The following is a 14,793-nucleotide window of genomic DNA, read 5'->3' as shown; positions in this document are numbered from 1 at the left end:
GGAATGGCTTCTCTCAAAAAAAGCTCAGTTTTGGCTCTTTTCAGGCAATGGCCACGCACGTTCTGGGTGCACCCTAATCCCCTCAGCCCCAGCTGTGTGACACGTGGCTGCTCCTCCCCAGCTCCAGGCCAGAATTCACACAGGTTTTCCTCTCTGAAAGCAAGAAATTTAAATAATTTGGAAATTTAAATAATGGAAGCACCTCCCAGATCTTGGCTCTGGCAGGTCTGGGATGCTCCAAGCTGGCGATTCCAGCTGCCCACATGATGGTCCTGGGCTGGATAGAGCAGCCACGCTCCTGCTGGAGCTTCCACAGGGTTTTGGAGCTGGCCCCAGGTGTGTCCCCAGGGCTCAGGTCAGTGTCCACAGCTGGGGCCTGGTTCAGATGGGGGTTTTTGGAGTTCTGCCCAGCTCTGGTATGAAAATCCTCCAATCCAGGTGTTTTCTGCTGCTGATATGGATGCCAACACCTCTCACATCTGGAAAACACAGACACATCCTCCTCATAAATTAACTCCAGGCAGGTGCAGCTCCAGGTCAGTCTGCAACAGAGACAAAATCGTGAGTTCTGGGGGGAAAATTGAGGGTTTTTTTCCTGCTGAAATACGAGGAAGAGTCCTGATACACCCAGGTATGGAGCTGACTGAGGACCCCAAATGGGCTGAAATTCCATTGAGTTGGTTTTCTGTTGCAACGCCAGAAGCAGCGCCAGAGCACCCAGTACACACCAGTAACTCCCAGTCCCCGGTTTCTCAGGCACTGGTTCACCCAACCCGCCCTGTCCTGATGCCTGGGTGACTCTAGCAAGCTGTACCCTGTTGGTGGCACCCCAAAATCCCCCTGAGCCCATGGCCAGAGCTGTTCATGGATGCTGGAGCTTGGGAGCAGGAATTCCATCCCAAGGTATTTCCCAGGAAAAGTGGCAGAGGAAAAGAGGTGAGCGCTCCCCACACAGACCACACTCACACCGCCGGCTGCAGCTGCAGTTTTTATTTCCTTTTGTGAAAAATAACAGGATTTTTTGAGGTGATAAAAACACAACCCCTCCCGGGGCTCAGCCCCAGGCCCTGCCCAGCGCAGCAGGAGCGTGGTGGGCAGGAGCAGCACCGACGGGGCAGCACCAGCCCCGTGCCAGGGCACGGAGCAGGATTTGGGAGCAGCTGGAGTCATTCCTGCCCCTGGATCCGGGATGGAGAGCCAGTTCCAGCCCACGCCTGCCGAGTCTGGGGCTGGCACCACCGTGAGGGTCCATCCCCGAGCCCCACAGCAGCGACGGGCATCGGTTCCTCCCTCAGAGATCCCCCTCGGCGGCACCTTCTGGAGGGTCTATGCCATCATTTTTTTATCTTTTTTTTTTTGTTTTCTCCTTTTTTTTTTAATAAAAACAGTCTTTAGGTTGACCGCTGGCAGCAGCTCTGAGCAGAAAGCCCCTTCCCTCCAGAGCCTGCTCCCCAAAGAGTTCAGAAAGGTCAAATATTGACCAATAACGGTTTTGGCTGCGTTCAAATCTTGATTGTGGCTTCTGCAATGTACAGCGGGGAGGGGACGGGGTGGGGAAGGACAGGAGGGGAGGCTGGTCCCTCAGTCAGCGGGTTTGGTGACCAGGGACAGCGGCTGCGTCTGCAGCACGGCCAGGGCGGCCGGCATGGCGCCGGGAGGGGAGGCCAGCAGGGCCGAGGGGGCCCCCGAGGCGAAGGGGACGGGCCTGGAGAGCAGCGAGGAGGAGGAGGAGGAGGAAGAGGAGGATTTGCTGAGCTGGGCCCGGGCCTCGGGCTTGGTGGTGAGCGAGAGCGGCTGGGCCTGCTCCGAGTGCGTGGCGGCCGGCGCGGCCGGCGAGGCCAGGGCGGCCGACGGCGTGGCCGGGGAGTCCAGCATGGAGCCGTGCGACGAGGCCGGGCTGGGGCACGGCTTCTCGGGCAGGAAGGGCACCACGCAGGGCTTCTTGCTCCGGGCGGGCAGCGAGCCTGCGGGGACAGGGACAGCGTGAGGGGCACAGGGGGCCTGAGGGGACAGGGATGGCGTGAGGGGACAGGGACAGCGTGAGGGGCACTCACCGTCGGCATCGGGGCCCTGCTGCTGCTGCTGCTGCTGTTGTTGCTGCTGGGCCAGCTTCTCGCGCTTCCGCTTTTTCTTCTTGCCCTGAACGAGAGAGTTTCAGCTCCTCCCGCGGCTCCCGGCCGCCACGGGGGTGCTGGGGTGGAACATGCGGATGGGAGAGCGCGTGGAGGGGACCGAAACCGTCACACGCTGCCCCAGCAGCCTGAATTCTGCCCCAAGCACAGCCAGCCCTCTCCCAGCACCCCAAACTCTGCCCCCAGCCCAGCCAGTCCCCTCCCAGCACAGACAAACCCCAGGAAGGGGCTGGGGTCCCCATGGAGGGGAGGGGGGGGTCACACGTACGTAGTTGTCCCTTGCTGACCAGGTCGGGTAGAGCTGCGAGTGCAGCTGCCGCTCCTTCCGCGCCAGCTCGTAGTACTTGGCCTGCTCCTCCCGGGACAGCGAGTGCCACTGCGGGGACAGCACGATGGGGACACCAGAACTGCCCCAGGGACCCCAGAGCCACCCCGGGGACCCCAAAACCAGGCTGGGAACCCCCAAACCCACACTGGGAATCCCAGAGCTGCTCCAGGAACCCCCAAACCCACGCTGGGGACCCCAAAGGTGGCTGGAATCCCCAAATCCACAGTGCTGACCCCAAGCACCTGCTGTCCCATCCCAGGTCACCAGGAGCTCCCTGGGGCTCCTGGGCTGGCAGTGCCCAGGTGCGGGGGCTGCAAGGTCCCTGGGGCAGTGCCCAGGTGGGCCCTAACCCCCCAAAGGGTCCCTGGGGTCCCTACTCCGTACCCTCCGTCCCAGGATCTGGTTGATGGCCGCGCTCTCCTTCAGCGTGCACTCGGCCACCACCTTGGCCCTCATCTCCTTCATGTACAGCATGAAGGCGTTCAGAGGCTTCTTGATGTGCGGCTTCTTCTCCTCCTCCTTCTTCACGGCCACGGGGGATTTTCTGCCATGGGAGGAGCGGGACAGGAGGGTCAGGACTTATTTTATGAAAAATCACGGACGAATTTTATGGAAAATCCTTTCCTTAGGATTTTTTCTCCTGAGAGGCTGAGAGGTCTCAGAAACGAAATGTAAACATTGATTATCTGCTGCTGTGGAATGCAACAGGTGCATCTGTGATTGGTCTCATGGGGTTGTTTCTGATTAATGGCCAATCACAGTCAGCTGGCTAGGACTCTCTCATCAGTCACAAGATTGCATTATCATTCCTTTCTATTCTTTTATTATCATTTATTTCTATTTTTTGCTAGCTTTCTGATTAAACCCTTACTTCTATTCTTTTAGTATACTTTTAATATATCATTTTAATACATCAATATATCATTTATATATTATGTTATTATATTAATATATGGGATTATAATATATCAATATATATACTATATTATACAATATAGTATATTGTAATACATTAATATACTATAGTATATTAATATATAATTAATGCGACATAACATATAATATATAATATATAATATATATTATATATAATATATATAATATATAATATATATTATATTATATAGTACAATATATAATTTTAATATATTTAATTAAATTTTAATCTTTAAATTAAAATATAAATTTTAAAATGTAAATTTGTAATACTTAAATTTAACTGTTTAATTTTCAAATTATTTTTTAATTTTAAATTTTAATCTTTAAATTAAAATTTTAATATGTTATATATTATAATATATCATTTTAATATAATATACATCACAAAATAATAAACCAGCCTTCTGAAACACGGAGTCAAGATTCTCTTTGCTCATTTTGGGACCCCTGTGAGCACCAGCCCGGGTCAGGACCCCCAGGAGCACACCAAGTCCCCCCTGTCCCCACTCACGAGGTGCCGGCGGGGCTGGAGCTGGGCTGGGGGGGCTCCTGCTTGACGATGGGGGAGACGATGGTGGGGTGGGGGATGCCCGAGGGGTGCAGCCCGTGCGCGGGGGGCGGCACCACGTGCGGCGAGAAGCGGCTGGACATCAAGCTGCACAGGAGGGGACAGACAGCAGGGGTGGGACAGACGGCCAGAGACCCCCCAGAACCGCCCGGGTTCAGAGAGCGCCTGCCCCAGCCCAGCCGGGAACCACGAGAACGTGACAGAACCCAAAATTCACACTGGAAACCCCGAATCCGTGCTGGAACCCCAATCCACCCTAGAAACCTCAAATCCACCCCATAAACCCAGCCCCACCTGGACATGGAGGCATTCATGAGAGACCCCAGAGACCCCAAATCCGCCCCACAGACCCAGTCCCACCTGGACATAGAGGCGTTCATGGCCAGGGCAGGGTAGGGGTGCCGGAAGCCCCCGGCAGGGATGGAGTACACGGGCTGTCCTTGCCTACAAAAACACGAATTTTTTGGGGAAAAAAAAAATCCTTTTCCACTTCATGAGCACTCTTGGGCTGCTCTGTCCATCTGCAGGATCCCCAAATTTTCCAGCAGCACGGAGTCCCTCCCTTCCCACCCCGACAGGACCCCAGATTCTGCCCCAAGCACAGCCAGCCCCCTCCCAGCACCCCAAATTCGGCCCCCAAGCACAGCCAGCCCCCTCCCGGCACCCCAAACCCCAAAGCCCCCCGTCCTTACTGTGGCACGAGCCAGCCCAGCGGGGGTGGCAGCTGCCCCACGGCCCCGGGGGACAGGGGGTAGTAGGGGGGCAGCTCGGGGGGGTGCGGCGGCCGTGGGATCCCTGTGAGGGCAGAGGGGGGTCAGAGCAGCCAAGGAGCCCCCCGTGCCCCCCAGCACCTTCCGTGAGCACCCCAGATACCCCAGAGCACCACAGATCCCACTGAGCACCCTGTGCCCCCCAAAACACTTCCATGAGCACCCCAGATCCCACTGAGCACCCCAAATCCCCCCAGATCCCCTCCGAGCACCCCAGATCACCTCTGTGAACACCCCAGAGCCCCCTGTGCCCCCCAGATCCCCCCTTTGAGCACCCCAGAGCCCCCCTCTAGATGTGTCCCCCAGCCCCGCTCACCCCCAGGTGTCCCCCAGGTGTCCCCCCAGCCCCGCTCACCCGTTTTGGGGTCGATGTCGGGGCTCAGGTGCCCGGGGGGCGAGCCGGGCGGGAAGGGCTCGCTGCTGTAGGTGATGAGCGGCGTCAGGGGGTGCATGTGATGGGCGTGCTGCACCACGGGCACCTTGTTGGACTGGGGGGAGAGAGGGCAGGGCAGGGCTCAGCCCACGGGAACGGCCCCAGGGAAGGTGTCCCTGCCCCAATGGAGGTGTCCCTGCCCCACTGAGGGTGTCCCTGCCCCAATGGAGGTGTCCCTGCCCCACTGAGGGTGTCCCTGCCCCAATGGAGGTGTCCCTGCCCCACTGAGGGTGTCCCTGCCCCAATGGAGGTGTCCCTGCCCCACTGAGGGTGTCCCTGCCCCACTGAGGGTGTCCCTGCCCCAATGGGGGTGTCCCTGCCCCACTGAGGGTGTCCCTGCCCCAATGGAGGTGTCCTTGCCCCAATGGAGGTGTCCCTGCCCCACTGAGGGTGTCCCTGCCCCAATGGAGGTGTCCCTGCCCCAATGGAGGTGTCCCTGCCCCAATGGGGGTGTCCCTGCCCCACTGAGGTTGTCCCTGCCCCAATGGAGGTGTCCCTGCCCCAATGGGGGTGTCCCTGCCCCACTGAGGTTGTCCCTGCCCCAATGGAGGTGTCCCTGCCCCAATGGAGGTGTCCCTGCCCCACTGAGGGTGTCCCTGCCCCAATGGAGGTGTCCCTGCCCCACTGAGGGTGTCCCTGCCCCAATGGAGGTGTCCCTGCCCCAATGGAGGTGTCCCTGCCCCACTGAGGGTGTCCCTGCCCCCTTGGCTCTTTAAGGTCCCTCCCCAGCCCAAACCACCCCCGCATCCCCCCCATGGAAGGGAGAGGACCATGGGGATGCTGTGAACCCCCCCTGGGTCTGGGGGCTGCCCCTGTCTCTCACCAGGTGGGCGGGCGAGGGCGAGCTCCTGTCCTTGAGCGTGGCCCCGGCCGGCACGTCCAGCAGCGGCCACTTCATCTGCAGGTACTGTGGGAGGGATGGACACTGCCCTGCAGGGACCCCCACGCAGCCCCTGGGCCCCAAAAACCAAAAAACCCTGCCCCGAAAAACCCTGCCCCAAAAAAAAACCCCTGCCCCAAAAAAAAAAAAAACAACCCTGCCCCAAAACCAACCCAGCCCTGGCCCCAAAACACCCCCAGCCCCAAACCCCCCCAACCCTGAAACATCCCAGTCAGCCCCAAAACGTTCCCAGAGCCCTCCAAAATAACCCCATCCCCAAAAGATTCCCCAGCATCAAAACCTCCCCCCAATCCCCAAATCCTCCCTAGCTCAGAAACAACCCTCTGACCCCAAAATATCCCCCAGCCTGGCCTGCTCAGCCAGCCAAGGACCCCCCAGCCCACGGGCACAGGGGTTTTGGGGTTTTTCTCCCAGTCTGGGTTAGGATCCTGCTGTGACACTGGGGTGTCTGCCTGGCACCCCAAAAAGGGGCTCTGTGCGTGTTTGGGGGGCCAGAGGCACCAGAGGGAGGGAGGGAGGGTCCCTGGAGATGCCAGGGCTGCAGAATGTGGGAACGTGGCGGCAGCAGCTGCTGCAGGAATTTCCCCAAACACAAACCTGCCTGAGCCCTGAGCCGGGGCAGCTGGAACCCAAACCCAGCGTTAACCCTGCCAGGACCCCCACCCAGGGCCCCCCGGCACGGCACAGCCCCGAAGCTGAGGGGTCCCCGAGCCCCCCAGCCCCAGGCCAGCCCCCTCCCCACCCCGAGGGGCTTTCTGGGCTGCCCTGTGAGCAGAGGAGATGCCAAGGGACAGCACTGGGGGAAGTTTTGGGGATAAAAGGCTGAATTCTCATTTTGGGAGCCTGGGGAAGGGAAAGGGAGGAACAGGGGGGACTCTCAAAATGTACAAAGCGGGGGGAGCCGCTGAACGGTTCAGTGGTGATGTGGGAAAATGACAAAATGACCCCCACTCCCTCCCCTTCCCCTCCTCTTCCTCCCCATCCCCTGGCTCCAGCTGGGACACAGCCCCACTGTCCCCCCACTGTCCCACAACGGGGACCCGAGCTGGGAAACAGCAGCAAAAAAAAAAAAAAACAAATAAAAAGAGAAAATAGTTGAAAATCGGTCACATTCCAGAGAGATTAGAGCCAGCCCTGGGTGCTCGTTAGCAGCCAATTAAAAGCAGGGGTAACCCCTTCCCTGCTGGAGCCCAGCCCCCCGGGAGCCCCCAGACCCAGGGGAAGGGGCCGGGGATGCCCTGGTGTGCAGCTGGGGGCGTTCACCAGAGGATTCCCACTCCTCCTGCCCTGCACAGGCTCCAGCCCAGCTGTGCTGCTGCCCTGGGCAGGGGGAGAGCCCCTGGTGGGTCCTGCTGTGGGTGCTGGTGTGTCCCACCCCATAGCCGCAGGTCCTGGCAGCTCCATGTGCCCGTGTCCCAGAGGGGTTTGTCACCCTCCTGTCCAGGGTTCCATCACCCAGCTGCGTGTCCCAGCCCCTCCTGTCTGTCTGTCCTGATCCCAGTGTCAGTGGATTGTTCCGGAAAAAAACACCCAAATTTGGCTCCAGGAGTGACAGGGAATGGGATTTTGGAGAGAAATGGGGATGCTGGGCTCGATGCATCCTCCAGTTCCTCCAAAACTTTGTGTTTGGGCATAAGAAGGTGGAAAAAAACCCCCCAAATCTGCCCTGGCAGAAGGGTCTGGGCTGCAAGCAGGGATGCTGCAATGGGGATGGCACCAGTGGGGACTGGGGGAAGCCCCAAAATGGGGAAAAAAGAGAGGGGAAAGGGGAAAAGGAGAGGGGAAATGGGGACCTGGCCTCTCACCCTCCTGAGGCAGGACGGGGTGTCCTCCACACCCCAACAAAGCCCCCCAGTGCCAACAGCCAGGCAGCAAAGCCAGCAGCATCCCGGCCCCACAGCTGCTGCATTCCCCGGGATGGCTGGGGAGGCAGAAATCCCAATTACAGCTGGATTTACAGCCCAGGCAAGCAGACATAAATCTCTCCCCCACCCCCGCCATCCATCCATCCGCTTCCCAGCCCAATAATCTCCTCCAGATGTTGCCCATGAGCACCAGCATGACAAATCCCAGCCAGGGGACTCCCGGGAGGGTCTCCTGCACCCCCACATCCCAGGGAGAATCCCAAAAATCCCCCAAAATAAGAGTTATTGTTCCATCAGGATTTAGGGTTTCTAAGGGCTTTAGGGTTGATGCAGGAGACATCTCCACGTTCTCTTTTGGTATTTTTTGGGTGACGGCAGCCACGCAAAGGGTGTCCCAGCTGGGGACGGGGATTTTGGGGTGGGGATGAGGGTTTGTCACACCCCAACAGCAGCTGTTTGTCCGTTCCCGTAACACAGGCACCAGATGGGAAATGCCAATGGGGCTGGGAGATGAAAAATAAGTTAAAAACAAAACCAACTCAATTTGGGATGAGCTTGGAGAGGTGGCACTGGTGCTACCTGATCCCCATCCACAGATCCCACATCCGCACCCTGGGTGGCATCTGAGGGAGAGCTGGGGCCCAGAGGAAGGTGGGCTGGGATTGGGAATGGGATCCATGGGATGGGATCCATGGGATGGGATGGATGCTGTGGATGAGGCTGGAGCACTGCAGTGGGCACAGCCCAGGGTGGTCCTGGGTCCACCCATGGGTGCCCCGAGCCTCTCCCACCCACAGAGGACCCCAACTCGCAGCCCCTGTTCCCCGTCCCCACAGCCAGTGGCCCCAGACCCCGCTGCTGGCCCAGGCTTTTGTCTGCAGCTCCCTCAATGGATCCATTCATGGCCTGCATCCTCTGGGGGACCCCAGCAGGAGCAACAGGCTCAGCCAAAGCTCCAGCACAGCCAGATCCGTGTCCCAGAGCTTCCAGAGCCTCCTGGAGCTGGGGATGGCACCAGCACAGCCACCTCCAGTCCTGCCCCTCCCCTACCCTCTGCCAAGCCCTCACCAGCATCCCCAGCATCCCCAGGGACTCTCAAGATCCCCAATATTCCCAGGATCCCCAGGCTGAACACACAGGCTGAAATCCTTGCCAAAACACCACCAGAAAAGAGGCAAACCGAGAAGGGGCACATCAGCCCTTCCCCTCCTCCTCCATGCCCTTTCCCCAAACTCCCAGAGAGGAAAACACAGCACGACCGCTCGGTTCCATCCCCTTTTCCCTCATCCCTCCTCTTCCTCCGTCCAGGATGCACCGGGCACTTCCCCCCGGGTTCCTCTTCCCCGCCCGCGACTCGAAGGAAGGAAAACTAATGAAAAGCAGCTGCTGGGAATTCCAGAAGGATGATGAATGCGCCTCAGTCCCGGAACAATCCCAGGGCCGAGCAGAGGCGCCCCGAGCGCTTACTTCATCGCTTTAATTTGGGAATCGTGTTAGAAAAGCAGGGAGGAGGGAGGTTCGGGGGGTGGGAACCTCCTGGAGGTCTGCAAGCCCCGCCCAAGGGGTAATTAGCCGAAGAGCATAATTAAGGAGCGGGATAAAGGGGCCATTGTGTGCGGCAGCTCTGCGGAGCCAGCGAGAGGGAAACTGAGGCACGGGGAGGGCTCGGCGCCGGATCAGCCCAGCAGCTGCACACAGCAGCGAGGACAAGCCAAAGAGTGGGGAAAAACAGGGTTTTCCCTTAATATTTACCAGGTGGAGAAGGAGGGCGGCGCCGATGGGGGGCAAATCCCAAATAAAGCAGAAAATCCCGAATTAGTGCAGCAGGAAGGAGGAGGAACTGGTCCCAGGATGCTGAGCATGGAGCGGGCCCCCACGCCAGAAAAATCCCCCCATTCCAACACCTCCATCCGCATCCCAGCGCCAAAATCCCTCCAGGCTCTGCCAGAACCGCCAGCGAGACCCGCCCGGCTTTTGGAGCAGCCCTTCTCCCTGCCAAAAATCCGTATTTTAATCGTTTTCCTTGGCAGCAGCGCAGTTAAGGATCTATTTTCTTTAGGAGACAGATAGGGCTCTGTATCCTCGGGAATTCATCGCAGGAGTGGTGCAAAAAACGCCGGAATAGGTCCAGGTTATGGATTTTTCCCTCATTTATTTTGGGATCGTAGCCTGCCTCAGCGCATTAATTACACCGAGGTGCATTAATTACACCAGCACAGCGTCGGGAGAGCTGTTTGGATGGAATTCCACGCCTGAGGAAGGTTTGGATTTATTTAAATCCTCGCCTCCAGACTCGAATTCCTGGGGTTAAACTGGTTTTCTTGGGAATGGTGCCAATCCTGTGCACGGTCGCTGCTCCGTGCCTGGTTCCCATCCACTTCCCGAGCAGGAGGAAGATGCTGGGATGAGGTTTTGCCCAGTATGGATCCATCCCATTCTGGGTTTGGGGTAAAACCCATCAGCTCCACACCACCCTGAATAAATGGATCCATCATGTGGCAATGGGGATTTGCATCCATCCAGCTCGTGCACATCCAGAGTATTCCCTCTCCATCCACCTTGGGTTGTTGGGAATAATCCCAAGAAGCCAAACACCGCCTCACAGGTCCCCAATTCCTGATTGGAATTGAGGAAAATTGGCAGGAACGCTGCTCCCAACAATGCCACCGTCAGATTCCAGCAAATTCCTTCACCATCAGAGCAGAGCCCCCAAAATTCTCCCTGGGCAGAAACTGCCAGGAAAGTGATGCTGGGGACCACGGAGACTTCCCAAATTCCAGGATCCCAGCTGGAAGCATTCCAGGAGCAAAGTGAGTTCACGGAGATTGGAGAGCAGCAGCATCCATCCACTGGAGCTTGGTGGGTTGGCACAGGGATGTGACTTCTCCTGGTCTGGAGTGTGGAAAGGCACTGTGCAACCAGATTCCTAAATATTTCCCATATTTCCATAGATTTTGGAGTGGAGAAATGCAGAATTCCCAGTATTGCAAACAATCCCTCCAGCTGTTGGTGTGTCACATCAGTGCTGGCACCTGCAGACTCATCCATCACCTTCCCGGCCTCCTCCTCAGAGCATCTCCCAGCCACGGAGATTATCTGGGGATTGGGATTCTTCTCCTAAAATCTTTCTTCTCCCTTCAATCCACGGCACCTGGGTGGGTGCCATGGCCTCTGGGATGGCTGGGTCCTGCAGATCAGCTCCAAACTGGGGCAGAAACAAGAAGGAAACGGGGCAAGGGCAGTTCCCAGGGCAGGCTGTGCCTGCTGCTGCCACCCCGGAGCTCCGCGTGTCCAGGCCCACCCAGGGCACCCGGGTTGGGAGCTCGGCGCCCCGGGGCCGTGCTGCGTGTGGGGATGTGGGGCTGGATCCAGGGGCACCGGGGGCTGCTGCCAGCACGGGGCTGGGAGGCTGTGCCTGGGTATATCCAGATGCTGCGTCCAGCTGTGCCTGGATGGATGCAGGAGGGATCAGGGTGCCGTGTCCAGCTCTTCCTGGGTGTATCCAGGAGGGATCAGGGTGCCGTGTCCAGCTGTGCCTGGGTGTGTCCAGGTGCTTTGTCCAGCTCCATGGAAGATTCTGTCCCCAGAGGCTGAGGTGTGGAGTGAGGAGGCTGAGCCTGCGTGGATGCAGGGTCAGATCCAGGATGCTGTGCCCAGCTGGATCCAGACCTGGACCAAGGATGCTCTGTCCTGACTCTTCTTCTGTTTGATTGAGGATGCTGAGCCTTGCTGGGTCCAGTTCAGGGTCAGGATGTGCGTCCAGATGGATTCAGCACAGAGTCAGGGATGCCTGGAGGGATCAGGAACAGGATCCAACAGGAGATCAGGCACGCTGAGCCAGCAGGATCTGGTGTAGGGTCCAGGATGCTGCACAGAATCACAGGTGCTGTGCCCGGCTGGATCCAGAGCAGGACCAAGGATGCTCTGTCCTGCAGTGTCCTGTTTGACTGAGGATGCTGAGCCTTGCTGGTCCAGGGTCAGGGTGCTGTGCCAAGATGGATCCAGACCTGGGCCAAGGATGCTCTGTCCTGACTCTCCTGTTTGACTGAGGATGCTCAGGGTCAGGGTGCTGTGCCTGGCTGGATCCAGAGCAGGACCAAGGATGCTCCGTCCTGCAGTGTCCTGTTTGACTGAGGATGCTGAGCCTTGCTGGACCTGGTCCAGGGTCAGGGTGCTGTGCCAAGATGGATCCAGTGTGGGATCAGGGACACTGTGCCCATCTGGGATCTGGGGGATCCCTGTGCTGCCACACTCACAGGAGGGGTTGGTGCTGTGCACAGAGCTCTGCTGCTCTCCCGGGGGATCCAGAGCATCACAAAACTCCCCCGAGCCACCCCCAGCATCCCCACAGACCCCTCACTAACCGGAGGCCCCATTCCGTCGGAATTCAGCCCAAATCCACGCTTTCCCAACGCCAGCCATCCCCCTGAAACATCCGGGAGGCGACACCCGCCCCAGCCCCTGTTAATTAATCCCCTTTCTGGGATTCATTAAATCATCGTTAGTGGCCGCTTGTGACGGATCCCGAGCCCAACCCCTGCTCATTATCCCGGATTCCCGGCCAGTGTTTGGCATCGCGGTCAGCCCTGCCTCATCCCCAACACCTCCTAATCCCAGGAGTGACAAATTGGGAATACAGCCTTTATCCAGCCGCGATAATTAGCTTATCTGCCCTCCCCATCCCGGGATTTGCACTTCACGGCCGCTCCAACCAGTTGCTTCCAGGAAAGCAAAAGTAGGAAAACCCTGAAAATGCGGAAAACCCTCCGGGGGAACCAGGGGGGTTCCGGGATTCCGAACCACCACAAACATTGTTATCACGTGTAAATTCCACACAGTTCCCTGTGGATCCGCAGAAATAACGTGGAAAAGCATCTCCGGAGCGAGGAATACACCTGGATGATCGGGAGCGAGGGGGTCCCACTGTCAGCATCCCCCCCCGAGGGGTCGGGACCCCCGGAGGGCTCAGAATTCCCTCCTCCCCTGGGGGGCTCTGATTTCCCCCCAGGATGGCCCCGTAGGAACACCTTGTGTTCCCAGAGCACCTCCACATCCCTCACATCGCTCTGGGACGCTGCCCGGGACGGTTTGGGGGTCGAGGGACCCTGCTGAGGGGAGGGGGTCGCTCCCCCTCGCCCACCCCCCCCCCAGTTCTCGCTCAATTTGCTTAATCACTTCTCCCCCCGCGGCCAATGTCGGCCCATTAACGGCTTTAAAACCCGTTTAAATGAGAAAAGCAGCAGCTCAGGGTCAGGTTTCGGGGCGGGTCCCCCGGAGCGAAGCCCCCCCAAACTCCCCACCCCCCTCTAAGCTCCCCCCCAAAAGGGGCGAAGTGAGCCAAAACTAAAATAAATAAACCAAATTTCTTTTTCTGAGCATCAGGTGGTCGGTGTCCTGCAGGACGGGCTTGGGGGGCTCTGAGCACCCGCGAAAGGTGAGGGGAGGGTCCGGGGGGCACTTACGGTGCGGGCTCCGCCGGGGGACAGCGCTCCGTTGGCGAGGTAGGGGCTGCCCAGCTCCGGGAGCATCAGGAACGGGTACCCGGGGTACGGGGGGCCCTTAAAGAACGCCCCATCCTGCGGCCGTCTGACCACTGCGGGAGAAGGGAGGGGGCGTCAGCGGGCGGGGGGCGCGGGGGGACCCTCGGGGATGCCCAAATCCATTGGGGAGGGTCGCGGGTTCCTCCGGAGGTCTCCGACGGAATTTTGGGGGAGTCCTTGGTTCTCGCGGAGGGTGGGGGGGTCCCTCTGGGGGGCCCAAGTCATTTGGGGGGTTCCTCGATTTTTTAGGGGATCCCTGATTGTCTAGGGGGTCCCACTTGGGGGGCAGCTGGTGCGCCCCTCTGGGGGTGCCCAAGCCCCTTTGGGGGGGTCTTTTGGGGGATCTCCGCCGGGGAGGGGCCCGGTCAGGTCCCTTTGGGGTGTCCCTGGTTCTTCTGGGGGTCTCGGCTGCGCGGGGCAGCCCCGGGGGCGGCGGCGGCTCCCGGTGCCGGTCACTGCCCCCCGAACGGAGCCGGCCCCGGGGGCGTCCCGAGCCACGGGGGCACCGATCACCGATCCATGCCCGGGGCCGGTGGCCGGGGCGGGGACACGGGGGGGACACACACGGGGGGGGACACGCACGGCCCGGAGGGGACCCGGCCCCGGGGGACACCGCGGGGAGGAGCGGAGGACACGGACACGGGGGGGGCACGCAAGGGGTCCCGCCCGCGGCGGGGGCGGAAACAAAGAAGTTGGGAAGTGCCGGCGGCTCCCGGGGGATGCGGCGGGCAGCGGGGAGGGGGGGTCCGGTACCTTCTGCCAGCGAGTCCCGCGGCTTCTGGAAACTTTCCCGGGGCGGCGGGGGCCGCTCCGCCTGCGGGGAGAGGCGGTGAGCGGAGCGGGGCCGGGCGGGGGGCGCCTCCCCCCGGCTCCCCGCCGCCCCCCGCCTCACCTCGGGGCCGGGGCCGGCCGCGCCGCCGGGGCCCCCCCGGTTCTCGGTCTCGCTGACCAGCGAGGACTTGAGCTCGTCCAGGTCCCCGTGGGCCGAGCCGCGCCCCGCGCCCTTGTCCTGCTCCTCGCCCTCGTCCTGGAAGGCGATGAGCTCGTCGGGGGCCCCCAGGTCGTCCCCCCCCGTGGGTTCCAGCTGCGGCATCGTGGGGTCCCGCCCCGGCCCCGCCGGGCCCCGCCGCCGCCGCCGCCACCGCCCGGAGGGTCGGGAATGCGCGGGGCGGCGGGGCGGGGAGGAGCCGGGATGCAAACCGACACCGGGGGCCGGGCAGGGGCTCGCGCCGCCCCGCCGGGCCCGCTCCGCTCCGCGAGGGTCCCGCGCCGGCCCCGCACCGGCCGCGCTCGGTGCCGCCGCGACCGGGGCTCCCC

At 60.0% G+C, this 14,793-nt stretch overlaps 1 protein-coding gene across 2 annotated transcripts; it reads right to left on the bottom strand.

The window, feature by feature from the left end:
• Positions 1–987: 987 nt before the first annotated feature.
• On the bottom strand, positions 988–14,584 carry TCF7L1 (transcription factor 7 like 1). Of its 2 annotated transcripts, XM_059490733.1 has the most exons (12): positions 14,369–14,584; positions 14,230–14,290; positions 13,399–13,529; positions 5,994–6,077; positions 5,093–5,225; positions 4,660–4,762; positions 4,328–4,411; positions 3,911–4,054; positions 2,845–3,004; positions 2,401–2,508; positions 2,055–2,139; positions 988–1,964 (listed from the first exon to the last, which is right to left on the bottom strand). In XM_059490733.1, the coding sequence occupies exons 1-12, from the start codon at positions 14,567–14,569 to the stop codon at positions 1,582–1,584; spliced, it is 1,677 nt and encodes a 558-aa protein (XP_059346716.1). In that variant the 5' UTR covers positions 14,570–14,584; the 3' UTR covers positions 988–1,581. The 2 variants fall into 2 exon arrangements, with proteins under 2 accessions (XP_059346716.1, XP_059346715.1); XM_059490732.1 differs by having other exon boundaries at positions 14,230–14,569.
• Positions 14,585–14,793: the final 209 nt, after the last annotated feature.

The sequence above is a fragment of the Ammospiza nelsoni genome, chromosome 30 (genome assembly GCF_027579445.1).
Source record: "Ammospiza nelsoni isolate bAmmNel1 chromosome 30, bAmmNel1.pri, whole genome shotgun sequence".
NCBI lineage: Eukaryota > Metazoa > Chordata > Aves > Passeriformes > Passerellidae > Ammospiza > Ammospiza nelsoni.
Note: the sequence above shows the minus strand (reverse complement) of the source record. Positions and strands in the feature narration are given on the sequence as shown.

What these genes read in the sequence shown, in the direction of transcription:
- TCF7L1 (XM_059490732.1), bottom strand. Translation starts at nt 14,569, where the DNA reads ATGCCGCAGCTGGAACCCACGGGGGGGGACGACCTGGGGGCCCCCGAC. An exon ending in GCGGGACTCGCTGGCAGAAG is followed by an intron (nt 13,530 to 14,229) that starts GTACCGGACCCC and finishes CTTCTCCCGCAG; the next exon opens with TGGTCAGACGGCCGCAGGAT. An exon ending in CGCCCTCGCCCGCCCACCTG is followed by an intron (nt 5,226 to 5,993) that starts GTGAGAGACAGG and finishes CTCTCCCCCCAG; the next exon opens with TCCAACAAGGTGCCCGTGGT.